Source organism: Aspergillus brunneoviolaceus (assembly GCF_003184695.1).
Source record: "Aspergillus brunneoviolaceus CBS 621.78 unplaced genomic scaffold BO95scaffold_102, whole genome shotgun sequence".
In the NCBI taxonomy this organism is placed as follows: domain Eukaryota; kingdom Fungi; phylum Ascomycota; class Eurotiomycetes; order Eurotiales; family Aspergillaceae; genus Aspergillus; species Aspergillus brunneoviolaceus.
The window spans coordinates 21,638-47,964 of NW_020290832.1; the positions used below are offsets into that span (position 1 = coordinate 21,638).

General features: G+C 54.0%; 7 protein-coding genes across 7 annotated transcripts; 3 read left to right on the plus strand and 4 right to left on the minus strand.

The window, feature by feature from the left end:
• Positions 1–134: 134 nt before the first annotated feature.
• Positions 135–1,749, minus strand: BO95DRAFT_447915 (putative MFS efflux transporter). Its single transcript, XM_025587732.1, has 3 exons — positions 795–1,749; positions 541–707; positions 135–482 (listed from the first exon to the last, which is right to left on the minus strand). The coding sequence occupies exons 1-2, from the start codon at positions 1,638–1,640 to the stop codon at positions 621–623; spliced, it is 933 nt and encodes a 310-aa protein (XP_025436898.1). The 5' UTR covers positions 1,641–1,749; the 3' UTR covers positions 135–482; positions 541–620.
• Positions 1,750–3,407: 1,658 nt separating this feature from the next.
• On the plus strand, positions 3,408–5,569 carry BO95DRAFT_447917 (uncharacterized protein). Its single transcript, XM_025587733.1, has 2 exons — positions 3,408–4,519; positions 4,587–5,569. The coding sequence occupies exons 1-2, from the start codon at positions 3,814–3,816 to the stop codon at positions 5,360–5,362; spliced, it is 1,482 nt and encodes a 493-aa protein (XP_025436899.1). The 5' UTR covers positions 3,408–3,813; the 3' UTR covers positions 5,363–5,569.
• Positions 5,570–5,944: 375 nt separating this feature from the next.
• On the plus strand, positions 5,945–6,576 carry BO95DRAFT_424861 (putative eukaryotic translation initiation factor eIF1a-like protein; the record flags this gene model as incomplete). The annotated part of the gene is made up of 2 exons (XM_025584695.1): positions 5,945–6,415; positions 6,468–6,576. The coding sequence occupies exons 1-2, from the start codon at positions 6,105–6,107 to the stop codon at positions 6,574–6,576; spliced, it is 420 nt and encodes a 139-aa protein (XP_025436900.1). The 5' UTR covers positions 5,945–6,104.
• Positions 6,577–6,752: 176 nt separating this feature from the next.
• Positions 6,753–8,159, minus strand: alg3 (dolichyl-P-Man:Man(5)GlcNAc(2)-PP-dolichol alpha-1,3-mannosyltransferase; the record flags this gene model as incomplete). The annotated part of the gene is made up of 3 exons (XM_025583157.1): positions 6,753–7,349; positions 7,443–7,966; positions 8,039–8,159. 3 exons carry the CDS (start codon positions 8,157–8,159, stop codon positions 6,753–6,755), a joined length of 1,242 nt encoding a protein of 413 aa, XP_025436901.1.
• A 235-nt stretch (positions 8,160–8,394) lies between these two features.
• On the minus strand, positions 8,395–9,370 carry BO95DRAFT_400483 (uncharacterized protein). The gene is made up of 2 exons (XM_025583843.1): positions 9,237–9,370; positions 8,395–9,160 (listed from the first exon to the last, which is right to left on the minus strand). The coding sequence occupies exon 2, from the start codon at positions 9,078–9,080 to the stop codon at positions 8,658–8,660; it is 423 nt and encodes a 140-aa protein (XP_025436902.1). The 5' UTR covers positions 9,081–9,160; positions 9,237–9,370; the 3' UTR covers positions 8,395–8,657.
• Positions 9,371–9,752: 382 nt separating this feature from the next.
• Positions 9,753–11,471, plus strand: BO95DRAFT_17794 (serine/threonine-protein phosphatase). Its single transcript, XM_025580864.1, has 3 exons — positions 9,753–9,857; positions 10,016–11,303; positions 11,385–11,471. The coding sequence occupies exons 1-3, from the start codon at positions 9,841–9,843 to the stop codon at positions 11,385–11,387; spliced, it is 1,308 nt and encodes a 435-aa protein (XP_025436903.1). The 5' UTR covers positions 9,753–9,840; the 3' UTR covers positions 11,388–11,471.
• An 885-nt stretch (positions 11,472–12,356) lies between these two features.
• Positions 12,357–26,143, minus strand: BO95DRAFT_477257 (ATP-dependent DNA ligase). The gene is made up of 9 exons (XM_025589979.1): positions 25,826–26,143; positions 23,489–25,671; positions 23,294–23,425; positions 23,112–23,244; positions 22,961–23,066; positions 22,443–22,905; positions 14,233–15,178; positions 13,814–14,182; positions 12,357–13,757 (listed from the first exon to the last, which is right to left on the minus strand). Exons 1-9 carry the CDS (start codon positions 25,921–25,923, stop codon positions 12,581–12,583), a joined length of 5,607 nt encoding a protein of 1,868 aa, XP_025436904.1. The 5' UTR covers positions 25,924–26,143; the 3' UTR covers positions 12,357–12,580.
• Between the last annotated feature and the right edge of the window lie 184 nt (positions 26,144–26,327).

The window sequence follows — 26,327 nt, forward strand, 5'->3', positions numbered from 1 at the left end:
CAGAGGAATTTCGTTTGGTTTCTGACCGCCTGAGGGAATCATGAATCATGATCAATGTTGTTGCCTTGCATTCTGAGGCATCAATCACTCACGCCTGTCTGCCTTCTTCTGACGTGACATTCCCCCATATCTATACAAGATCACCCACCTTCCTACCCATACAATGACTCTTGCGACTCATCTTTTCATTCCATCTATCCGCATTACCCAAAGAAATAAAACACAACACACGCACCACGTCCTAGCCACCCCTGTGGATACTTTAGCATGCATATGTTGTTGACATCACTTCCTACGGAGAAGGCTAATCCCACCGAAATCCAGCAGCGATACAGTAGGAAGGGGTAAATCGGGTTCATGACACTACACTAATGATCTTGCGGGCGGGAGAGGTCGCTCCCCTTGCTTGCGTCAGCTCTGCTGATACTCCACAACTGTATTGCAAAGGTCATCTGCCACCCCGCGTTCCACCTTGACCCGATGTGAGTTCATCTCCAAGCAAAATATGCATCCGCCCAATGCCTTGACAAACCGAACAAGAACACCACTACGAGAGTTCAAGTCGCAGCACAACACGCCCTTGTAAAGCATAGGGGTGGATAACAACCTGGAAAGAGGAATCACTCCGACCTCTTTGCGACACGCGGCAGAGATGCCCAGGCCACAAGCATCACTCCATACAATCCAACGCAGATCGGATGCAGCACGTAAGTGCCCACATTTTGCGCCAACAACCCCGTAAAGAAGGGCGAGGCGGCACCCCCGCTGCTTCCCAACGCACTAATGAAACTCAGGCTCGACGTCTGCATCGACCGGGGCAGCAGCTTGCTGAATACCGCAGTGGCGCAAGGGTAAACGGGGCCTAGGAGGAGACCCACGATCGCGACAGCGACGGCATCCCCGATGATGTTGGGAATGAGCCAGGTCATAAGCTGAAATGCGATGGATCCGATCACAAGGAGAATGACAGAAAGCTTTTCTCCGATAAAGTGGGCAGGATGCGATAAGAAGAAGCGACCGAGCGTAATCCCAGCCCAGAAGCCGGCACTAACATAACCGACGTGGGACGGGTCTCCATGGCGATAGCTGATGAGGAACGACACCACCCATCCAGAGATTGAGACCTCGGCGCCCTGATAGGCAAATATGAACAGAGCCCCGAGCAGGGTGGTCTTGTCCTTGACCACTTGCTTGAGAAGACGGCTTCGACTTCTTGACTCGCCACCGTTTGCTTGCCGGGATGCGGTCTGCTGTAACGCGCCCAGAAGCTGTGCTGGAAGCTCTTTCTCGTAATTCGCGAACGACCATACCGCAAAGGCCAGGTTGAACAACGACAGCGCGAGGTTGATACAGTAGAAAAGGGACCAGCGAACTCCATGTGATGCCATAGCAGTTGCCACAAGCGGTCCCACGACGCCCCCGACTCCATAGGACCCATGAAGACCACCCAAAGCCGCGGTACTGTTGGCGAGGTTCGCGCAGTAAACATTGTTCAGAGCCAGGCAGACGGCCATCCCCAAACCAAGAAGAAAGAAACTTGCAACGACCGCGGGAAATGGAGGTTTGCAGATGATGATCACGAATCCGGCCACTAACAGGCTCATGGACAGAGCATAACACTTGGCGCGACCAAGCTTCATTTCTAGTGGATGTGTAATCAAGGCTGCGAGTATGAAGCCCAAGGCATTGGTAACGAAGATCAGAGATACGACCGCATAACCGATATTGTAGTCTTTCTCCATGTAAGGGATCAAAGCACCAGGGGCGCTGTCGTTCAATCCCTGCGCGAAATTTATCAAACAGGTACTCAAGAAGCGCCATTTGGTCTTGGATGGGTTGCTGAAAGTCGGTGCAGGACCGGAAGCCTCATTCTCTCCAGGGGAGGCTGAGTGACTTTCGAGTTCACCTGGGGTGATAGAAGTCTGCACATCGGTGGCAGTATTCGATGATACACCATTGACAGGCTGTGGACGCCCTTGCTGTAGCTCAACCAACTCATGATCGGATGGGGTGTGTGCGATGCCTTGCTTATCTCTACGCACAACGGCAGCCGGACTGGCGATTGAAGCTGGGCTCTGAAACTCTACCAGGGCGCCAAATGCCGAGGCTGACATGCTGCAGGGTTCGGAAGAGTAAGGGCACGCTAGGACGGAGCTCTATACTTTGGCTGGATCACAAACACGTTTTGATAGATCGTCGCCTTTGACAGACCGCCCAGTGGTCTTTTGTAGCAATGGCGATGGACTGACTAATTCTTCTGGGGCCCCGCCAGCTGATAAATCGTAGTCCATCGGCTAAAGTCGTATAGGAATTCAAATCCCGAGAACCAATCAGGCTCACAGAAGTACGTGGACATGACATGTTCCCTTCGCACGTTCAGTGATCCCCAGAAGGCGCGGGCCAGAAGGCGTGGGCCAGAAGCAATGCGGAGTCGGTCAGATCAGCACATTCAGCAAGATCACGCTGGTCTTGGCTCGACTTTGTGGATTGGCCTCTGCTGGCACCAAGGCTCTTCTTGACTGCTCTGCATGGAAATCTGGACCTGACTCGTAATAATACTCGATGACTGGCCGGATAGTCTGCATGTTGCGATGACTGAGAGTGGGTTGAGCACGGAGTAGATAGCAGTCGGCTTTGCATGTGAAAGCTTCAGCAGCGGGCAGATGTAACCATATGAAATATTATCGATACGAATAAAGTGCACAGGGAATGCACACACCCACGTATTCGAATTGACAGCACGTTCATGCAGTGATAGAGAGGGTAGTTGACTGGCCGCTCATGGAGCACGCTCCCGGATTGCTCTGGCTCGCTCACTGCGGTAATTCACGCGACTAGAACAGGCTCTCTAAACCGTGCGCAACGCTCATCGAGATCTGTGGTACTGATACAAACCACTGGGCAATGGAACCAGAGAATATGTGTGGGACCTTGACGGATACCCACGATCCAGAGGACTCTTTACTTTTGAAGGAAAACACCTTTTGCTTTTGACAAAGCTACTGAGTAGTTCCATGTTAGTGGATGCTGTAACGTCAACACCATTAACTTACAAATCTCCAGGCTCTGCCAAAGTGAATGAACAGCCAAAGACGGTGGGCCGAGAATTTGTCTCGACGCAGGGAGGAATGTAAATCCGCTTCTACGGCAGGCTATTTGTGCCAATTTGCAATAACCCCATTTTCCATAGTAAACTTATACGCAACTTGGTATTTTGGTATATGGAACCCACTAAAGACACCTCGTTGGTTTTTAAGAGTCACCGGCCAAATGTTAGGCAGTTTGGCGGTGCGGAGGCGGTGGGGCGGGCCCGTCTTACCCAAATAGAAAGGTCGAGTAGCCCACCTGGCACCGTAGCTTCCAGGAACGTCGCCGATCTCCAGCCCCCCCCCCCCCCCCCCCCCCCCCCCCCCCCGCCCGGACCTACTCCTCTTCTCTCTTCTCTCCTCTCTCCTCTCCTTTCTTCTCTCTCTCCCCTCTTTCGCTGGCCGTTACGTTCCCGGCTTCGGTCTCTGATCGCGAATTTCATTCTCACGTAAAGGAAGTGTCTGCTCTTGCTGTCCTCGCCGCCGTCCTGCCATTCCTGTGTTTTCATAGGACTTTTCAATTTCACTTGTTGACTTTGGATTGGGCACGTACTCGTGACCAGGCCGCAAGAGCTTTCACCACTTTACTATCTTGTCTCCTCATCAATGATTCTTTATATGATCCAAGTCAGGGCTGCTTATCGTTACTCAAAAGCCCGGGTGGGAGGGCTACTCGATTCATCATCGAGGGGGTTTTCCTATATCTAGCTGATCTTACCACACCGAAATGACTACAGCATTCCCAAAGCCCTCCTGGGCCTTGAAGAAGCAAGTCCTTGTTTCTTTGCCTCAGGGAGATAATCCTTGCTTGGCCAAGCTTTACATTGACTACGATGGAGAAGCTAATCAAGGCACCATATCACTCAATTTCAAAACAAACTTACTGGCTAACCCGAAAGGCAAACTAGAGCAATTCTCGTTGAATATCCCACCAAGCGCAGTCGAAAGGTACAAAGTGGTACAGCCCACCACCGAAACACTTTTCCCGGAATCCTTTTTGGCGGAACTCCCAGCCCAGACGCATTGTATCTCGACGGTCGTAACACTGACACTTCAGCTGCATGAAATGGGTACTGTTGCCGGACCGCCTCTCATCCAGCTCCCGGATCAAGAAGACTCCAATCTCGCCGCGTTTGAAATGATCTGCAAATCTAGTTTACTCTATATACACTTTACCCAGCGACAATTCAACAACGGTGAACTCGATCGGCTCAAGACTTTCTTCTTCACACTAAAAGAAGGACTCCGGCCGAAGGTTTTCAACCATGCGCGCAAAGGCAGAATCGAGCGAGATGGCCATGTCTTTGGGAAGATGCTTGATCCTCCCCCATACTCCGAGGAATCCGAGCCCGAACAGACGAAGAAGGGAGAGGACCTACCCTCATACAAAAGCCACTTAAAAGGAGTGCACGTGGGTGGAAAACGGCGCCGAGGTATTCTATTATATTGCTGTCTCGTGTACATCCCACTTTCCCTCAGTAGTTTATTAATTCCATATAGACCACTCCTCAATACCACCCGAGGATGACAGACGAACAAGACATGTTCTTACATCTCCAGAACCCTCGTGTTATTCCACCGAACCCAATACACCGAGCATTCCATCCCCAGTATCGGCCTCAATCCAGCCCACCCACTTTACGCGTGCTTCATCCCTTGACCGCATAGAACACGATACCCTTGCACGTATTGAGAATCTGCTCCAGGGGGCTTCCGACAATCTCATCCGCCACCTATTGACTCGCCTGGGATGCCGCTGCCAGCGGCCTACCCCTGCACCCGTAGAGAGCTGGAACCTGTCATCCAAACCCGAGACAGAGCGGATCGATCCGAATGTCCAAGCATACATCGACCGGGCGATTGCGGCCCACTTCCAATCGGACAACATCCAGACGGTCTTCGAGAACATGGTGAGCAAGGGGGTGGACCAGGTCTTCGACGCCTGTAAAATGCACGAGACCGAGTTCCGCGAGCAGGTCGAGGAGTGTAATATCGAGGTCCGCATGACAGCCAACGAGTGTGTGAAGGAGATCCAAGAGCAGGCACAACAGTGCCTGGACGAGATCGATGAACAGGTGCAACAGTGCAAGGACGATCTCAAGGTTCAGGGAGAGGAGGTCGAGATGTCTGCGGAGGAGGCAGAAATTGCTCGGTTACGGCGCTGGTTTGACATCGTCTCGGCCCAGGCCCGACCCTTCGGTAGCTGCAAGTCAAGCCTTCAGGCTCGCCATGAGCTCAGCACTGCTGCTAGTAATGTCCGACGCAGCTCTTTCTGAGTTAGGTGGTTGCGTGGTGGTTCACACCGTGCTTATGCTTGTCATTGAGCATTGCTGTCCTGTACTGCACTTACGATCCCTATCGTTACTGACTGCCCCTGCAATCATCTCAGTCTACAGATATTGTACTGTACCTGAGCTACTTTGTATATAGTGCTAAAGTGAGAGAGTAAGATACCCACAACAATTACATACTGTATTTCTCTGGCAGAGGGCATGTAATTACGGTAGTTCGGGAGATAATCTGAGGAAATCGATACTGTATGACTTCAACTTCAGCATGTCAACTTAAGTATGCTAAAGTACAATCCAGGATTTAGTCGTGCACAGTATAGCTGCATCGCTCAGGGATTGCTCAGAATACGCACTTCTGTGCTTCCCCCCACGCTCCGGGCCGCTCAGTGAGCAAAAAGTGGCGCCAACTGTTGGACTTGAAAGCGGGAAGGCAGTTCAGTAGCACTCAGGCAGCTGGCAGGCAGGCAGCATTGTGCATTCCGGGGGAAACAGTCAATCACCGAATCGGGCAAGGCCCACTTCCCCCTCCGCACTGGGGAATTTCCTCAACTCGGAGGGAAAAAAAATCTTTGCCCAAGGTCCCATCAGAGCTTCCGTCATCCACTTTGATTTTCCATCACGGATACTCATTGTCACCTGTCTAACCATTCAGAGTCACCCGCATTCTATTCTTTATCCACAATATCAGCCCGATTACCCCTCGCGGTTACAGTACCAATTGATCAATATGGGCCCTCCTCGGCGCAAGGTACTCGCCACGGCGGAAGAGACGATGGTCCCGCCGGATGAGCTTGCCCAGGGACACTTGATTACGCGGGTCATCAAAGCTACCGGAAACAACGTCTACCTGGTTGAGACGCCATCCAAGGAGTCGGCCCTGGTCGAATTGCCTTCGCGGTTCCGTTCGACCATCTGGATCAAGCGTGGATCTTACGTGGTGATCGACACCAATGCTCTTGAGGGCCGCGACAACAAGCTGAAGGGCGAGATTATCAACATCGTCCGGGACGAGAAGGCATGGCGCAAGGCTCCATTCTGGTTGGTTTACCCTCATGGAGAGTGCTTTGAATTACTATTAATGCTGTGGTAGGCCCAAGGAATTCACCAAGCAAGTTGTTGCTGCTTCGGACGACGAGGAATCCGAGGAGGAGTCTAATGTTGGTAAACTGCCGCCTTCGGACGACGAGTCTGATGCGTGATGATGTTCTTCCCATTGGGAATAGACTCCAAGCTTGGAGACCTTTGCTGCGCTATCGCTCTCGTCGCAATCTGGCGGACGGGCGTTGATCTGAACCGGCTTCTCCGGAGACTTAACGACATACCCTGGCACCTGCGCACTATAACCGGGCTCTGACAACTGTTCGGATTCAGTTGTTTAGTGGAGATGCTCCTTTCTGCCTTGCTTCGCATGCGTAGCGGCGAAGGCGTTGGTGCTATTCGCGAGAACACCAAAGACTTGAATCGCAAGGGAGAGGACGACAACGATGGAACTCGTGTTGGTGCTTGGGTATGTGTTCCACGACCATTCCTGAGCTGCCCAAACGGCGTACAGCAGAACGGGGTGGAGGCCCGCTTGCCAGAGAAGGAACGGCGTTGCCCAGGAGAGATAGGCGAAGAACTGGTAATGGAGCGACCTTGCACACAATAGACCAATCGCAAGCGATGACAGCAACGCGGTCATGATATACGATTTGGACAGTGGGACGGGGCGGTGTCGACCCGTGAGCAGGGTCTGGATGAACTCCGGCAGGCGAGAACTGACCGGTTTGAGCCAGCCAAAGGCAACAAATAGCACCAGCAAGACAAAATGGATAGCAAGCAATGTCAAGGAGAACCTTCTGGATAGGAACAGTTCTTCACCCACAAATCGCCAATTGACCGTCCATTTAAACATAAACTGCCTGGTCAGCTCGAAAGCTCGCGCAAGATATCCTGCTGGGTTTTCTCGTAGGAACGGAATCGCCAATAAAACCTTTATTCTCTTTTAGCATTGCGCCTCTTCTGTCTCTTCTACATTGCACCCGCAGAACGGAAACCGAACTCGGATTGCCAGTAGGATACATACCTGGATAAGCAATGCCACCACACCGAGCCTGACGCTAGGCCCGAGGGACAGACTCAGGACCGTAATCACTGCAACGGCCGGGGCCAGAAGTAACAAGGTCATCTTGATGCCCACCCCGACCGACCAGACGGTAACGGCCGCCGTCCACTTCCGATTCTGGAACAACCAGACAGCGAGCCACATGGCCAAGGCCGCCAGCCCATCATTGAAGAGCCGGAGGACGAAGATGCTGTGCAGCCGCTTGGAGAGGACGAGGAGCGGCAACAGATACGGCGGCGCACCGGACTGCCTGTAGCAAGCCAGCACGACGACGAGGGTCACCAGGTACAGCGCCACGAACAGGACCTGGCCGGAGAAAATGTCCCGACCTTCGTCCGTGAGGTGGTAGAGGAAGCTGTAACTGTAGACATGGGCGGCGGGGTAGACGAGCGGGCCCGTGGAGCCTTTGATCCGGGTGTAGTCGCGCTCGCCGGCAAGATAGAGGGCTATCTGCTGCATGTACGTAGACCAATCGATCTCAGTATCTGGCGTGGACAGCGCGAGAGAAGGTTAGCTTCGGGAGGTCCATGCAAGCAAGTACTTTAGCAGAGACATACAAGGGATCTTCCATATGATGAGGGTGCACAGGAAGGCGTCGCCTAATACCAGAAGTGGTGCGAGCCATACTGTGTGTCTGGAATTCAGACACAGATCCTTGAAGAAGCGCATCCACTCCATTCTGGATCTTGTCGCAGGTTTGCAATCATGGATGTCAATGCTTGTGGTGAGCTTGCGACGCATGTGGCCTTAGTAGGCCGGCGTGCAGCCGGAGCGGGAGCGGAGCGCAGCCTGAGCCAATGATACCTGTCCTGTTTGGGCTTAGTGGTTCTTTCCACAAAGAACCCGGCCGCGCCCGCCTGCTTTCCAACCTACAGGCTCGTTAACATGAAGAGCAAGCAACGTCCAATTGAGTGTAAATTGTTCATGTTCATATTGAATGTCAAAAGTGATCCTATGTAGTTACACAAGTCATGGCTGTAAGTACACTATCGATACAAAGATGGGTATATAATTGCCGTTAGAGCGGCTGATTTGGAGAGGCATCAAACCCCCAATCCGAGGCCTTCCCCCCAGCGAAGCCAACAATATCGCTTCAGTTGGCCAATTCCACAGTACAAGCCACGTTTCCCTCCCTCTCAAGATGCTTCATAGATTTCCTTGTAATAAACGTTGCAGTCACCGAGCTTCTCTCGTCGAAGGGGGTTGTGATGGTGTCTCCCCGCGGTTCGTAAATCCCAATAAGTCACCCAAAATTCCCTTCGGTTTCGGCACGGGGCATTGATGGCCCGCTTGCGACAGCTCGGCAGCCTCTGCTTCTAATTGGAGAAACGTGGAAACGTCTTCGTCGCTAGCCATGGGTGATTGAGGAAGGGCTCTATCCTCGAGGCCGAAGGGGTCCGCATCCTTGCGTTTCCTTCGTCGGACACGCGGAACCTGTTGTCCGTCGGCATTGACGGTCATCTCGGAGTCGGCGAGGGTGCGGCGGGGGGCAGGACAGGGGAAGACATGCGGAAGGCCAACGACGAAGAGGGATGCGAGGAGGGTGGCCGCGAAGAGAGAGCTCGTCGACCGCGAGCGAGGATGCAGATGAGGCGGCATTGTCGAGTGCTGTATTATGCAATTGACAGGTTTTAAGCGGAGAGTGGGTAGGCCTGCAGTGACTGTGATTGTGACTTTGACTGTGGGCGGGGGGGACATTGCGTTAGCGGGTGAGATTGAGGCAGAGCACTCCAGGCAGAGACGTGGAACACATACCTGACAGCAATTGGAAAGAAATTGACTCAATAGAGGGATATTAGAATGGGTCTAAAGAGCGGCATCGCCCCTCGAAAAAGCAAGTCAAGCGCGAGACCGCACGGGCAACTCAGCAGGACTGGGGAAGAGGGCCGGGGGGGGGGGGGGGTTTATGGGGAAGCTTGAATCATCGTAAGGTTTCTTGATTCGGGAAGGGAAACTTCGGAAATGGAAGAATTCGCCCGGAGCTGGACGATCAGATCTAATCTTATCTGCAAACCCCGTGATTGGCAAACAACCAGTGAAGCTACAATCAGCAGGAGTTCCGAGCAGCTGAGCAGACCTCATCATCACCATCATCCGCCTTCCATCTCCCTCAACCCCTCCACGCCCTTTCTCCCTCCCACCTTCTTCCCCTCGTCTTACTATTCATCTCCAGCGATTCTTAGACGGAAAGATGAGCGTGCATTTTCTCTACACTTAGCTGTTCGTTTTTCTCTATCACTGGGCTTTTGCGGCTTTGAACCAGAGTGAAACCGGTCCTCCATTCTTCGGACCCACCCCTCCCCCTCCAGCTTCCTTCCTCCGACCCCAGTGAGCCTCATCCTTTGAACACTGTCAAAGCATGAGTGACTTAGACAGGTATTGCATACATTCTATCCTCTCGTTTTCTCTCCGATAAAATCCCCGACCGTACATATCCCACTTCGCACAGAAAAAAAAAAGAAAGGAAAAAAAAAAAAAAAAACAAATACACAGAGAAAGTAAAGCGCTGACTTACTCCTCCATTTCTCGTGCAGAGCGATCGCGCAACTACGCGCTTGCCGTCTGATCCCTGAGTCTCAAGTCCGCGAACTCTGCTACAAAGCGCGGGAACTCCTCATTGAAGAAGGCAATGTGGTGTGCGTGGACGCGCCCGTTACCATCTGTGGCGACATCCATGGACAGTTCCACGACCTGATGGAGCTCTTTCGCGTGGGCGGCGATGTGCCCGACACCAACTACCTCTTCATGGGTGATTTCGTCGACCGCGGGTTCTACTCGCTCGAATCCTTCCTGCTCCTGCTCTGCCTCAAGGTCCGCTATCCCGACCGCATCACGCTGATCCGCGGCAACCACGAGTCGCGCCAGATCACGACGGTCTACGGCTTCTACGACGAGTGCATCCGGAAATACGGCAGCGCCAACGTCTGGCGGTACTGCTGCGAGGTCTTCGACTACCTGGCGCTGGGGGCGCTGGTGCTGGGCGCCAGCTCAGGCTTGGAGCCCACGGGCCCCGCGCTGGAGACCACGTCGTCGACAATGTCGCTGGATGACAGCGAGCTGGAAACCGAGGTGCTGAACTCGCGCGGCGAGGTGACGATGAGCAGCTACCGACCCAAACAGCCGCGCACCGACTCGCCCCTCCTCCCCTCCCTCTCCCAAGACAAATCCGCCACGTCGTCCACCACCCAGACCCCCGCCTCCTCCTCGATGCCCCCCCTGCGATCCGGGTGGGCAGGCACCGGCGCCACCGGGGACTCCTCCGGCAGCTACGCCACCGGCACGGGGGCCGTCCTCTGCGTCCACGGGGGTCTCTCCCCACTCATCGACAGCGTGGATAAGATCCGACTGATCGACCGCAAACAAGAAGTGCCGCACGAGGGCGCGATGTGCGACCTCCTCTGGTCGGACCCGGACGAGATCGACGGCTGGGGCCTCAGCCCGCGCGGCGCGGGGTTCCTGTTCGGGGGCGACATTGTGAAACACTTCAACTACAAGAACGACCTGTCGCTGATCGCGCGCGCCCACCAGCTCGTCATGGAAGGGTACAAAGAGATGTTCGACGGCGGCATCGTCACCGTCTGGTCCGCCCCCAACTACTGCTACCGCTGCGGCAACGTCGCCTCCATCCTGGAACTCGGCGAGGACGCCAGCAACGGGGGCACGGTCGCCCGCAGCAACGGCGACTACGGTCGAAGCACCGGCGGTGCAGCCGGTGCGGCGGCCGTGACCCGAAGCCCCGGTCGACGGTACCGGGTCTTCGAGGCCGCCGCGCAGGATACAAGAGGTATGCCCGCGAAGAAGCCTGTTGCTGATTATTTCCTGGTACGTAACCCCTATTTTCTAAAGTCTTTCATTTCAATCCAACCCAAACAAAAAACTAATCCTCGTCCGGTCCGCAACCAGTGATAAGTGATACCAAAGTTCTGCTCCATCCTATTCAACCATCCATCCATACATCTTCCTCCACGAAACCAAACCTGACATCACCCTCTTCTCGGTACCATATATACGCCTTGCATACCTACCTACCTACCTGCCTACCTACTCCTTCTACAACCAATACAACAAACTTGCATGGACATGACCTTTCTTTCTCTGCGTTGCGTTGCGTTACCTTACTCATTCCGGAATTTCTTTTCCATTTTTCTAACCCTTCTATATCTGTACCTCTCTTTTTCCTTTTCTCTTTCCTTTCTTCATACATCCATACATCCACAGATTTTCATCTCGAAACTACATCCATCGTCCCCAGCATTTACAACCTCCAAGCCCCAACCCCCCTTCCTTACCTCATGGAACCCAACCCCATAAAACCACCATGGATATTGTCCAGGGAAACTACGCTAGCTAAATAATCCTTCCCCTGCCTGTATCAGGCATAAATGGTTATTTTTGCTGTTCCTTGAAAAGTCATCTCGTAGACAGGCAGGCGGGGGGGGGGGGGGGGTTGTTTGGGTCAAACTAAAGCTGTTCGACCTCGTAACTAGAGATACTTCTCAGGCTGTACTACTATTCGAAGGTATAGGGTTACCCCCCGCGCTACTAGTTTGCCATTTTGCTTTGCTGGTATAATGGATTGGTGTGCATATGTAGGGCTGGAGTGTGCATACATGCTCAGGGACTCGTTCGCAAAGGAACAAGATGAGTGATTGGCTGGTTGGTCTGGGCGAGGGGTCTGGTGGCAAAAGTTGGGCTGAAAAGGATGGAACATGTGAGTTCAAGTTACATAGTTGGCTCTGGGTGTGGGTGCGTGGCTTGTGCTCAGACACGACACGAGCGTGAGTTGCTATGCCTACTCAGAGACAGCTGAGGGATGTTGGTGGTTTGAAGTCTTCCACCATACTATCAATAAACAACCCATTCATAAAGAAGTTGGGGAGACCTTGGTATCTGATTAAGTCGAAATAATGACCTCTAACATCTAATGGGACTATATACTTATAACCGGAACAGAAGCGGTTAGTAAGAAAAGGCCAGTGCGTCGCCTCGTAGAGCCGTAAGAGCCGTAAGAGCCGTAACAACCGTAACAACCGTGGACATAAAAGCCCTGCACTGCATCAGGTCCGAAACTTTATGTATATCATACTGCCAAACCAGGCTCACTGCCTGCGGTATGCTTCCGACGTAGGCACGTTATTATAGCCAGGGATTGCGGGAGAGTGATCCGGATTACTGGTGCCAGATGGAGCACCTACCGCAAATCTCATGGGTGGTGGCGGGTTCGAAGCGCTCTCTGGCCCCGACGTCTGCCCAACGTTTAGTGGATAGCTGCTACCTGGATTCGCACCTGATGCCCTGCCTGGCATGTTATGATTCCAATCCGACACCCAGTTGTCCATTCCAAAGTTAAACCGGTGTGACTCTCGAGACCACCAATCCTGGCTTTCTTCCACCAAATTTTCCGAACCACCATACTCGTTGGCCGGCGAAGTCGTGGTTGCCGGAGAGTTATCCTGTACAGAGCTGAACGCACGAATATTTTCATCGTTGTACCACATATCAGCCTGGGATACGGGCACATTGCGGTATTGCGCATAGGCATGAGCGACGGGCCGAAGGTATGTCGGCTCAGGGAGCCGGGCGGGCTCTTGAGCAAGTTGGGTGTTCAAGGACCGCTGAACAGCACGCATGGCTGATGCGGAGACAGGAACAGGGAGATCCGGTAACAATTGAGAACCCATTGATCCGACCGTGGTGGCCGATTTTTTGTGCATGTAGTTGCCGCCGTGACCCTCCATGACAGCGTGCCGTGGCGGCATGGGTAGGCCGATCCCCCTGGAATTCGAATCAGGGTACGACATAGATATCGTTGGCGGAGAATCTTCTGATGCCGGAGGAGACAGAGCCTGATCCCAGGAACCCCAGGAACCCCATCGAACATGTGTACTTTCAAAAGTGGCGACGGCTTCTGCGGGTAGTTCGACATGCCATTTGTTGGCCGAGATCTCTAGAATCCTGAGCGTACGGCGTGCGCAAAGCCAGCTCTCGCCCATCTCCTCTAAGTGCCGAACACCATGTACGACATCTCTCTGGGCATTCTTTTCGGGGAGATTCAATAAATGCACCGTAAGAGCGGTGTGAGCCATGTATACAGCAACGTTGCAGATCTGCTTGAATCCGTACGTGCGTTTATACATCCTCAGAAGTTTAGAGATGGCGGAAGCTGCTTGAGTGCAGAGCTTTCGAGGCGAGACATGCTGAGGAAGCGGAGATGTGGACTTGGTGTACTTCAGGAACGGGCGATAGAGGTGTATGAGAAGGAGCTGGTAGAACATGCTTCAGAGCGATTAGTGATCCTGTCATCCGCCATAACACGAGCATCATTAACTCACTGCATAAGAAGCGCCTGAGGAAGCTGTCCATCTTGGGGCCCGAGCTCCTTGGGCAAATCTTTCTTCCAGGTTTCAAGTCTAGTGTGGATCTCACTGAGTTTCTTGAGCTCCGCTTGTTTAGAAGAAAGCTTGTCCTTAGGCTTGGGATCGTAGAAAAAGACAAGCAGGTCACCATTGATCTGGCAGAGCTTGGATATCTGTACTGCAATTGCTCGAATCCGCGAAGGCTGAGCCTGGTCCTCAGCGACTCCAGCATCCGTATACGATGACCACAATGCAGCGTCCTCGTTCGGGAAAATTTCCGGCATGGAAACACCAATGTCCCCAACAGTCCACTGCGGCTGACGGCCGAGGTAGTTGGACCAGCATCTGAAAAGGTTAGTCTCATCAGAGTTTGAGGTGACGGTGACACTACATACTTATCAAAGAGGAAGCATCCCCAGAAAGTGATCCGACGCGCATCTATCTCTTCTTCGCTGAGATTACGCACTCCAAGGCTGGTAGAGTCGAAGTCCAAGCCCAAGTCGGAAGCCATACGAAAACTCATTCCACTGTAGACCCAACCTTTGCTCTCGCGCCCGCATCCAGCCTCGCGTACAGACATCAACGCCAATGCTTGGACGGTGCAGAGCTTCGCGTTCGCATGTTCATCGTTCTCGAAGAACAACCGCTTGGCTTCTTTGAAGAAATGATCGCCGGCCGTCGCCGAATTACCCGGATCTTCACGGGCCCCTTCCCAAGAGCTGAAATGGCAGCCAAGCGCTAGCATCGTGTTGACCAGCAGAGAAGAGCAATACTGACTCGAAACTCCGCGAACATAGTCTCGATAGAAAAGGTCCCTCGACAAAGTCGTGAAGAATGGATAATGCCAGGTGAAGTACATCTTCATAAGATGGCTTATAAGTTTCTCATCATCAGTGACTCTGGTCCAGTGGGACACTGAGGCGTCAACACCCCGGCCCAGCTCCTGGTGGTTGGCATTGGGATTGAATTCATTTAGCTCTGAGCCGGGTGGCAAGTAAATGAGGTTGGAAGTGCCGCCAATGAGTTTTCGAGAGCCGTCCAACATAAGCTCACTCATCTTGCCCGACAGCTCCGACTCGAATTGATCGGCCTCGTCCCCGCTAGCGACAGGGGTGTCGGAGGCCAGCGAAGGCTTGTTCTGTTGCCCCAGGATGGATTGCGCAACATCCTCCAAGTTGTCGCACGACCGAATCTGGCGGACCAAGTCGAAAGCATCCTCCTCTTCGTAGTTGAGCAAAGCTTGGATCAGCGTCAACAAGGTGGCGTTCTTCGTGCGCAAAGTGTCGGTGTCTTTCTTGTACACCCCCTTCCTGCGATGGTCCGAGTTCGGGTCATAGACACCTAGACGAGCACATCAACATGACAAGCTCGTCATGGAGAAGACGGGATACATACAAGCCGTGTGGTATACGGAAGAGCAGGCGGCACAACTGGGTAGGTTACCATCACACTGTGGCAATGGGTAAGCTGTAGAAACAACCGAGGAGGTCACCCGGGTCGAACCTTTGATTTCCTCCTGCGGCAGGCAATACAGGCGGTGCTAACACAGCGCCTTTTCGAGGCCGAAGCATTGTCCCCCGCGGGTCCTTGACCACCTCTCCTCTGGGTCGCAGTAGATGAAGGGGCCGGGCTCATGTCTTGCGGCATCTCCGCGGAGCTGTCCACCATGGCTGTCAGGTCCACCCAGAAGTGTTCGGAGAAAACGTCGAGATGGGGCGGGGCATGCTTCTCAAAGGTGGGAGGAGCTTGGCGATCTGCTGGAGCGACAGGCCTTCATGGAGGTCTCGACACAGGTTGAATGGGGATGATAGGTCGAGCGCATCAACCGGCATAAGCGCCGTGGTGAACGGACGAATCTGCGGGGGAGGAAAGACATTAGTTGGGATGTGTGCATGAAACTAGAGGGATGTCATTGGTGCAGAGGCAGGGGCTTGGTGTGCAGTATTGGGAGGCACAAGGGTGTTGAGCTATCTAAAGACATTGGGGGAGATCACATGCCAAGCAATTCACTTACGAGTTAGTGAGAAGGATCCGATCAGAGCCAGAGGCGCCACGCGGCGATTTGCATCAGATGGACAGATTGAGATGACCCGCAAGTGGAGGCGAGTGACCGTTGTAAGGGTAGCAGGAGGAGCTCCTCAGTTCGATAACCTGGGGTGATGGAGAAATCAGAAGCTGGGGAGGGGGGGAATAACAGGAAGACGATAAGAAGGTTAACAATGAAAGAGGATGATTGGACGATGCAAGGACCAGGATGACGATAGGGACTGGCGGGGGGAGGATGATGCAGTGATGTCGGGCGGGTGATTCAGATGATAGATCAATATCAATTGGCAAAAGCAGGGCGGCGGCGATAAGCCAAAGGGAAGGAGAAAAGGGAAGGAGGGGGTGAAAGCTTACTAATGCATTCTCTCTCTCTCGGCCACTCACTCTAACTTACCATTCATTCCATCATTTGGTCTTCGGCTGATACAGAGACACTGCCAACTGCCAGTCTGCAACTTTTCTTGGTTGATCCATCGCATCAACCGGTCTGAAGGCAATTCAACCATGGTCAATCTGGAGGAATCAAGGATGGAATCTGTCTCGTGGTGGTATTGTTTTCCTGGCCATTGTTGCCGTAGATGCTGAGTGGAAGGGAACCAGATGAAGACGAGGAACGGTATCTACGGAGTACTGTATATGAATATGAATATGAATCTCACTATGCTACTAAGGTAGCTACTAGCTACTACCGTATATAGGACATACTACATAGTACTATCGAATACTCACATGTCCTCAATATCTCGCCGGGACACCCTATCGATCAATGCTTCTCATTAGGGCAGGTGCATCCGCCCTCTGCCTCTATTGAGTCGTTGCTTAAAATCGAGTCACTGTGAGACGGCGATTGGACCAGACGGCGCAATCATCCGTGAGGGATGGATACAATAATATTAATAGTCCCACAGGGAATTTCCCCCTTTGCTTTACCGCTCCTTCTCCGAGTTACGTGATTCTGTTGTTCATCGGCGGGTGGGAGTGGTTTGAAACTAGGGTTTGCGGGCATTCTTGACTGTTGCTATTACTCGATGACTATTAGTCGTGAGTTAGTTTAAAGGGAACTCCTCTGGAGGGACGGAGTATGCCGTGTCTCTAAGCGACTTGAGTTGGTGTAAGCCTCGGGCAGGACCGCTGATCATCGCTCCGAACCCAGGATGATTAATTCTGGTCGGACAGCTGCAGGCACCAGACCAGTGCATATATCGAGATGATAGTTGTCGTCAGCATGACTTGCTTTACGAGCAGTCAGGGGTCAGCACGATGACTTCTTCGGGACGAGTCGTTCAACCTGCGCTTAGAGACGGATGCAGGATGAGTTCAGAGTGCAGCGGTTGTCGAGGCATCTGTTCAGTGATGTCGGTGTTCATCAGATAGTGTCGTGTGGAGTGTAGTGTAGTATAAGTTAGGTGTTGACTGTAGTGTAGTGGTTGGGCACACACTCTATCTATCTCTCGGACAGTCAGTCAGTCACCCTCTGGTCGGTAAATTGGAAATTGAAAGTTACTGTGTGGCTCATAAAGTACGTAAGCCGCGGTAAGATGGAACATTCTTCGGGTGGGGACGGGGGCACTCGGGGCATTCTTCGGCCGCGATCCAGCCCAAAAGACTTACGTGATGGGTTCCAGAACATACAATGAAACGCAGGCCATACAGGACTAGTACTTTTGAGTGGTATGGTATGGTCCCGGCAGTCGGCATCCGCCCTTACCGCCTGAAACGGACCAGCCTCTTTCTGGACAAAGCGGTGAGCGCCTCACTATTAGTGTTGGTGTTAGTGCTAGGAAAGAAAGAAAAGAAAGAAAACTGCCGACCGCCAAGAGTCTCCTTTTCTGCAAGCGGGTTTCTTATTATGCAATTTGAATTACGGATCCCTTTTTTTTTCTGCCTGATTGGGGGTTAGTGCAACTCCGCTGGGACCCGATGTTACGGGACTAAGGCTGAGAATTACCAGCTCCCGTTTCTTATCGTTGTCGCTGTCTCTTACTGTAGTTAGTGAGTCTCTCTCTCTCTCTCTCCACTCCCATTGAGATCATTACTACGGAGTATGTCTTTTTGCCTTCTTTCTTCATCGCTCCCTTCTCTTCTTCCATCCACCCCCCCCCCCGGTCTTCCCACCTTTTCAACTCTCACCTAAGACTACATACATTACACTCTCTGCCCTTTTCTTCTATTTCTTTCTCTCCCTCTACTACTATCCCTCATCCTCATCATTCTTCACACCTGCCTCTTTTCCTTATTAGTACACCTGCCAGTCGCGTGCCTGCAGACGCACCCGGCCGTTCTTCCGCTTTTGGCTCCCGCTCGAACTGGGGCTCTTCTACGGAGTACGCACCAGTGACTGCCCCCAGTACCCAGTGCCCACTGCCCACTGCCAACACAGCACAGCACAGCAAAAGTGGTTCTCATCGCTAGCGGATACCCTTATATATTCTTCAGCGGAGTCCACTCTTCCGTTGGGAGAGGTGTCTATCAGACGCTTTTCTCTTTTTCTCTTCCCTGGCCCTCTTTCTATTTATCCATGTATCTCGCTCAGACGCTCGATCAGAGTGCCTCGTCTGGCCTAGGCTGCCTTATCAAACTACTACTACTATCCTTGTCTTGTGAAACGAAACCGATAACCACGAAACTGTAAAGATGATGGTCCCCAGAGCATTTCTGTTTAGCTCGGTGTCTTCGCCTTTGAAGGGAACTCGAAGCGAGAAGACCCCGGGAGTGCTAGGCCTTCCTGTTATCGAGGGCCTCGAATTGCCCTCCGACGCCGACATAACTTCCTCGGCGATCCCCTCCAGCCCCGTCGTCATTCCTCCGAAACGGGGTCCTCGCATGACCTCCGTACACTCGCAAGCGGCGAACAAAGGGCCCAGGACCCCACGGAAACCGAGAACCCTCACTCCCCAGTCCTCGTCGGGGACGCTGTCCGATCGGCCGGTCCCCAGCTCCATCGCATCGATCCTGGAAGCTACGGCGATTCCCGTGCGTCGACGGGGTGTCAGCGGACGGGATTCTCGCCGGTTACCGCGGGGGAACCATGTGCAGGACTTCAGCAAGCTGTTGTTGGACGGGGTGGGCGACAACCTGATGGACAGCACGGGCAACACCGCACTGGATCTTCTGCTGAGTCCGCCGGATGACACGGAGAGATCTACGGTTGGCAGCGACTGCGACAGCGAGGCGCCGTCGTTCTCAGCGTCTTCCATCTCGATCGCATCCACCCCGTCTCTCGACCGGGATCTTGACTCGCCGCCCAGTCTGCCTACGCCCCTGACCCCGTCCAGCCAGCGAAGCCCACTAGACCGTAGATTCCTGCGATCCCCGCCCTGCGAGAACTGCGCGTTCGACCACCCCCTCCTCGAGACGGAGGACTGCAGCTCCGAAGACGACTTCGACATGGAGTCGTTCATGGCGGCCGCCACGGTGCCGGCGGCAACCAGCCCGACGCCATCGCGATCCTTCCCCCGCCTCGGGGCGAGCTTCAAATCGAACCTGACCGCGTCGCTGCGGGCGATCAAATCGGCGGCGCAGACGGTCTCCACCTTCGCGACCCCGTCGGTGCAACCGGACGACTTCCTGACGCGGTCGATGTTCACGATCACGCCAGAGATGACGGACGACCGACGGCCTCCGCCGATGCACGAGCCGCCCTCGCCCGCGCTCCGCCGGTACTTGAACCCGATCACGCTCTCCCCGGCCGAGATGTACGCCTATCAGGACTACCATCCGCACGAGGAGACCCTGGACGCGAGCGCTAGCCCGGTGGTCTCCGTGCAGATGCAGACCTACCGGCGCGCGGGTAGACGCGGCGGCCACCGCGCCAAGCATCACCACCTCCCCAAACAGCCCCTCCTCCCCGTGTCCGACCCGGACTTCCCGCCGATGACCCGGCCCCGGGAACCGCGGGAGAACAGCGACTTCCTGCGGATGGTGGTGCTGGAGATGAACATGCGGCGCAGCGGCAAACTGCGGGACGATGTGCCGACGCGCGCGCGCATCTGGCTGCCTGCTCGGAAGGGGGTGCATCAAGCCCAAGCGCGGGTGGTGCGCTACGAATGCTACGACGAGGAGGATGAGAATGCGGTTCCGTCGCGATGGGTGGGGATATCCGTTGAAAGCTTGTAATTTTTTTTTGGGGGGAGGTGTACATAGCGCTTGCTTTTTTTGTGTCTTGGTGGGGAGTTGGAAATTCACGGGCATACATCGGCGTTTTTTGGGGGGGGAGTGGGACACTTGGCGCATTGCTACTATCAGTTCTCTACCTTAGCTATACCTACACCTACACCTACACACCCTACATATACAGACAGACAGAGAGAAGAGAGAAAGACTTACATTGCTAAACCTGCTTGCTTGCTTGCTTGCTTTCCTCCCTCTTCAAACTAGACTACTATACTAATAGAGTAGTTCATCACAACCCCCCAAATTACTAGTAGTCTAGTCCCTTATCTAGCTGCATGAGCCATCACCCACTTCGACAGTCTAAACCGCGGGTAAAACCCCCCAACCCAGCCAACCCACGCTAACACCAGCACTTAGTAGCCACTCGGAGTCTCAGACTAGTCTAAGCCTGCAGCCCAAACACACTCCTTTCTCGGAAAACAACCTAACCAAAACCTTGTTTCATGGTGTTGTGTTGTTTTGCCCAGCGGAAATAGATTAATTCTGGGTAGAATTAGGGATGGTGATCCGAGGGGGGTTCAACCCCGAGGCTGCAGTGCAATTGAGTAAGAGTAGCCCAGGTGCTCCGTAGTCACCGTAGTGGGGGGGGTGACTGATAAGGATAAGGATGCCAGTGATAAGAGAGAGCTGAGACGCTGGGACCCGGGGGATGGTAGGTAGGATACATGCCCTGGATAGGTAATGTTAGGTGAGACACCATTGAATCATGGATTCTGTCGCCTACGGAGTAGTTACGGAGTATCCGTACTGTGAGAGGACATCAACACGGGGATAGGAGGAGATCAAGGACAACGCTACGTATGTTCTATGGCATGTTATATCAGCTGGATTAAGGATACCGCACGTGGTCGATCCGTACTCCGTACTAGTTATACTAACTTACCATGAATGACATATCTACGCATTTCCTAGTACCTTACCCACTATCCAACCAACTATAACATGAGAGTGCATACATGTATTTCCTACGAGAGCGGATAGAATCCGAACCTGGAACCACCTCAACTTAATTTGACCCAAGGTCCGAAATGACATACCACCCACTGCATCCCAACCCAACCCATGAAGCCAGACAGCCAGCCAGAACGCCAGACAGGTAAATGACGACACCGGATTCCGGGGGTGGCAAAACCGCCTCCCCCAGAGCTCAGCTCCCAGCTAGCTGCTAGCTAACTTACCACGCCAGCTACCCAGTAATTAACCAGCAAATCACACAGCAAACTTCCGATCGTCAAGATGATGATACCGTCATCTTTTGCCTCCCGTTCTCTCCTTCTCAGTACATGCGATGGATCTGTGGTAAGTCAAGTCAAGTGAGGGGGAGCTCCCAAACCCAGCTGTCAGACCGAACCAGTGTAATTTTCAAAATCTCATACCCTATATATCTCTGCATCCAGAAGAAGATGGAGGGTTCAAGGCTGTAGTGTAGGTTAAGTTGAGTTCACTTCATGATCTTGTTGTGCTTGTGCTTGTTCTTGTGATCGGGGGGTGCTTATCTCTGGCCAATCGGAGATAACTTAAGCATGGGCGTGTGGTTCACCTGCAAGGCAATTTGGTTGCCTGTTTCGGATGGATAGATATCACTTCACTTTATGAATGGTTGGATTGGGAAGGAGACTGTAAACCTGGCCTGGGCCTGGTGGTGTGTAGGTGTGGTAACTAACTCAATGCTGTTGTCTGGGTTGAGCATTCAGCACGTCGATCAGCATGGTTGCTACCGCAGTGCTGAGGTATGCTCCATACCTCCAAAATTTCCGCAAAGGATACATTAATTAATCAGTAGCATTAACCCAGCTGCCCGCAGCCCAGCTGTCATCCAGAATCGGTGTAACATCTGTCCCTGCACAGCACCGGACTGGTCAGAGATAAGCCTTTCCCCAAACCCGCGGGCGATCATTGGTGCTCCAGGCTTGTATACACCGATATACACATGATCTGTAAGGCAAGACCCACCACCAACCAACCAACCAACCAGCTATATAAACATTAATACCTTAGCCAGCTCACATACCAAGAAAAGAGGCACCGTGACTCAGAGAGCGAAACGCAGAGATAAGCGCCCCATCCCATCCATCCCTGAGCACATCCCGTACACCTCGTAACCACCTAATAACACTAAACCCCCGCCCCCTGCCCTAAAGAACGAACCAATGCTGAATGATTGATATATCAGCGCGGCCCCAAACCAACCAGCCTACGCCGTGAAACTCCAAGAAGGTGAGACATCATCCTGCGCGATGCGCGTCTACCCGACGTTACGCCTGTCTTTCCTTTCAATTTCCCTTTCCCTGCTTTGGGGGTTGGAATTCTGCCAACAATCAGCCCGTGCCTTTGTTTTCTGATTTCAAAGCAAAGCAAAGACCAGGAAGGGACGAGGGGGACTCACGCTCCTCATCCAAAAGCGTCTGCTGCCGCCAGCTCTCCTCCACCCACCCCGTAGTCACGAAATGGGGGATCCGCTGCGCCGCCGCCCACGGCTCTCGTAAAGACCTATACTCAGCCACCGGCAGACCCGTCGGCTGAAGGATGACATGGGTGATGGCCGGGTCCTGGGCGGTGTCGACCACTCGAGCCCCTGCGAACCGCGCCGTGTTTCTGGTCAGCTGGAGGGGGTGGTGGGATTGGAGGTCGTCCATCTCCCCGAAGTCATCGTCGGGGCTATGGTCCCGGTCAACATCCCTCGTGGTGCGTTGGTGTGCCAACTGGGGGAAGTAAAACACCAGCCCGTCGAAAAGCCAGCCGCAGGGAAGTGGCCATCCGGAGTTGATCTTGTCGTAGAGATGTTCCTTGAGTTTGTCGCGGGCTTTGGAGTTGCGGGGAGTGGCATCCGTCTCCATCTTCTTCAATATCTACGGACATAGTCAGTGGAGATGAAAAAGGGAAGTAGACATCAGGTGAAACTACCTCGCTCAGCTCCTCCAGCGTGATGTTCCGTGCATAGCTGTCGTTGAAGCGGTCCACGCTCGCAGCCACCTCCGCCTCCTTCTCGGGTGTAGTATAGAACATATGCCTACTACATCAGCCACTGGCCTTCCAACCACAAAAGAAAACTTACCTTGGCTCCGTAGGAAGAAGTAGATCCGCAAGACCGGCGTCAATCTCACTCTGTCGAATACAGTCCAGGATCCAGGACGGGCGAATGATATCCACCTCGCCCGTTTTCTGCAACGAAGCCGCCTTGACCGTTCCTGTTCCTGTCAGTCGATCTGAATTTTGCTTGAAGAAAAAAAAGCTTACTTCTGTCCGCCACACAGATCATATCAGGAGCCGCCGTATTCGTCTGATAGAACTTGCCGCCATTGCTCTTCACCAGCTGTTCCAATTCCGCCTTGGTCTTCTTGACTGGGGTGGTGGAGTCGGTCATGACAACTAAACATCGGCGTCAGTAATGCAGACGAACTCGCACTAGGACTCGTCCGGGACGCAACATACAAAAGTTCAGCCCGTCAAAGATATGCCCCGACGGACCGGCCGACTCGACCTCCGCCCTCGCATCATACCCGGCAATCGCCAAGGGTTTCTTGGTGGACTTCTTCTGGCGCTTCTTGCGGAAGTTCTCCACGTTGAACGCCTTCTCCTTCTGCTCCTGCTCCACGTTGGACTTGAGGTCCAGGAACTCCTGCACCGACAGCGCACTCGTCCAGTCCTTGTCGCCGCGCAGCCGCTTGAACCGCGGGAAGCGCAGCGTCAGGCCCATGCGGAACTGATCGCTGACCGAGACCGAGGCGGCCTTGACACAGAGCACCACCGAGTCCTCGGGCTTGATCCACATATCCGGCCGCTCGTGCTGCGCGTTGCCCGCGCCCGCCAGCTCGATGTACGCCAAGGGCGGCTTCTTCGGGTTCCACTCCTTCCACTTGCCGTCCGTGTGGTGGCGGATGTTCGCGTAGTCCGCCGCGGTAAACCCACCCCCGACCTTGCAGAACGAGTAGCATTTGGACGACTCGGCGACATGGCGCTGTGACGACGACGCGGCCGTCGCCGCCGAGTCGTCCACCCGCAGTCCGCACAGGAAGCTGGAGAGGGCGCCGCCGCGATGGCCGCTGCCGTAGTAGCCCCCGATGACGACGAGGTCCAGCGACTCCCCAAACTCGGTCATGTACTCCGGCTTCACCTTCATCCAGTCGTCATGGCGCTCGTTCAGCCGGTACGGGGAGCGCGGGTTCTTCAACACCAGGCCCTCCGAGGCTTCGGCGACGACCCGACGCAGCGAGGCCTCGACCTCCGCGGTGCTGGTGGCCTCTTCGTAAGGATGAACCTCGAACCGGCGATGGACGTCCCTGATGCTCTTCTGCAGCGCATTCCTGCGGTCCCGCAGCGTGTAACGCGTCAGGTCATGGCCATTCAGATACAGGATATCAAAGATCCGGAACAGCGGCCGCGAGCCATTGGCGAAGGGGTTGCGCTGCTCGGCGATGGCCGCCGACTTGAGGGTCCCAAACGGTTCCGGGGCATCCTGCTCGGGATTCCAGGCGATCATCTCGCCGTCCAGGATCACGCTCTCGACCCCGTCGGCAAACGCATCCGCCAGGTGCCTTGTCAGCGCGCCGTTCTCATCGAACAGCCCACTCCCATAAAGATAGGTATAATCCTTGGCCTTGCGCGACCAGAACCGAAACCGTCTGCCGCCATCCACCTCCCCATCCGGGCCCATATGCAACTGCATGCGCTCGCCATCCAACTTCTCCTCAATCCAGAACTCGCCCTTCTCCTCATCCTTATCCCCCACAAACCCGCGCATCTTCGCAACCATCTTCTCCAAGCTCTGCACCTGAAACTGCGCCAACTGCGGCTGAAAGCACTGCATCAGCGCAATGCCCCTCCGCTCATCCTCCAACCGGACATTGGGATCATGCAACTCCCAACACACGCGCCGCAAACTACTCGAGATCGAATACAGGCCCTCGGCGTCGGGATGCCAGACATCGAACAACGTCCGCTCCGACGCGCCCACCTTCATCTGCCGGAGAATAATGCGGATCAACCACAGCAGCTCCTCAGGATTCATCCGCCGATAGAACTCCCCCAGAATCGCGATCTGCTCGCCCTCGCGCCCGGCGGCCGACAGCCGGTCCAGCCGCTCATTCACCTCCGCAATCGACATACTGCCGACCTCCGTGCGCATCGGCCGCTTGGAGACGACGTCGTAGCACCGCCGCGCGAAGTCGCCCGCCAGGAACCCCCCGCGCGCCTCGGTCCCGTACCCCGGCAGCTTCCAGTTCAGCAGGCCCACCGCGTCCTCCGAGTTCTTGTCGATTTTCAAGATCTTGACCAGCATCTTGCCGATGGCCTTCTCCTTCAGGCCGTACATGGCCCGGTCGCGGTCCTTGTCCGGTAGGATCAGCCGGAAGGCCGGGTATATGTCGTCGCCGACGGTCTGGCGCCAGTGGGAGATGAAGCGCTCGATCACGTCGCGGCGCCGCTCGGCGGGGTTCAGGCTGGTGGAGGAGGCGCCTTGCCCGTGCGGGCCGAGTTTGCGGCGGGCGGCGGGGGCGCGTTGGGCGGTGGTGGTGGAGGTGGGTTGTCTCTTGATGGCGCTGAGGGGGTTGAATAGGGTTTCGAAGAGGGTGTGGAATGGAGGTGTCGGGGAGTGGTTGTGCGGGCGGTTGGGGTAACTGTTGTTTGTTTTGAGTCTCGTGGTTAGTGTCTGAAGCCTGGGGAAGGAGGGGCTTTGAGGCGATGGAGCAGAATAAGCAGCGGATTGTGAAGAACAGACAGAGTGAACTGGTGGGGGCTGATGTTGTTTTTGATTCAATTTCTTGAACTCACTTCTCATCTAGATCCATGTCTTCATGCGCATGCTCCGTCCCCGCCGGTGGATTAAGCGTGCTGCTGCCTTCTACCTCCATATTCTCATCGGAATCCATCTTGCAAATGTTGCAGTCGGCTGCACTGCACTGAAGGTGAGGGATATCTGATACCAAAGAAGCATGTTCGGAATCAAGCAAGAAAGAAGCAACGGTGAGGGTGTGGGCTGTACGTAGTAGATAAAACCCCCGGCCTGCATTTTTAGGCGGCAGCTCCCGATAAGATAACACCACAGCATGTGACGTGACATCACTGCCTAAACTGCGGATTGTGAATGACTTCGAACTTACTGTGCTGGAGGTCATTGCTTGCGTAGATTGTGTAATTGTATTTATTCTCTGTTACTACTCATCCTACATCACCTATTGAGTTTATCTATCACTATGTGAAGTGAAATGTGCATATGTAGGTTTGCGTTTGTATGTGTATGTGTATAAATGCAGCTTTGGTGGCCATGCACACC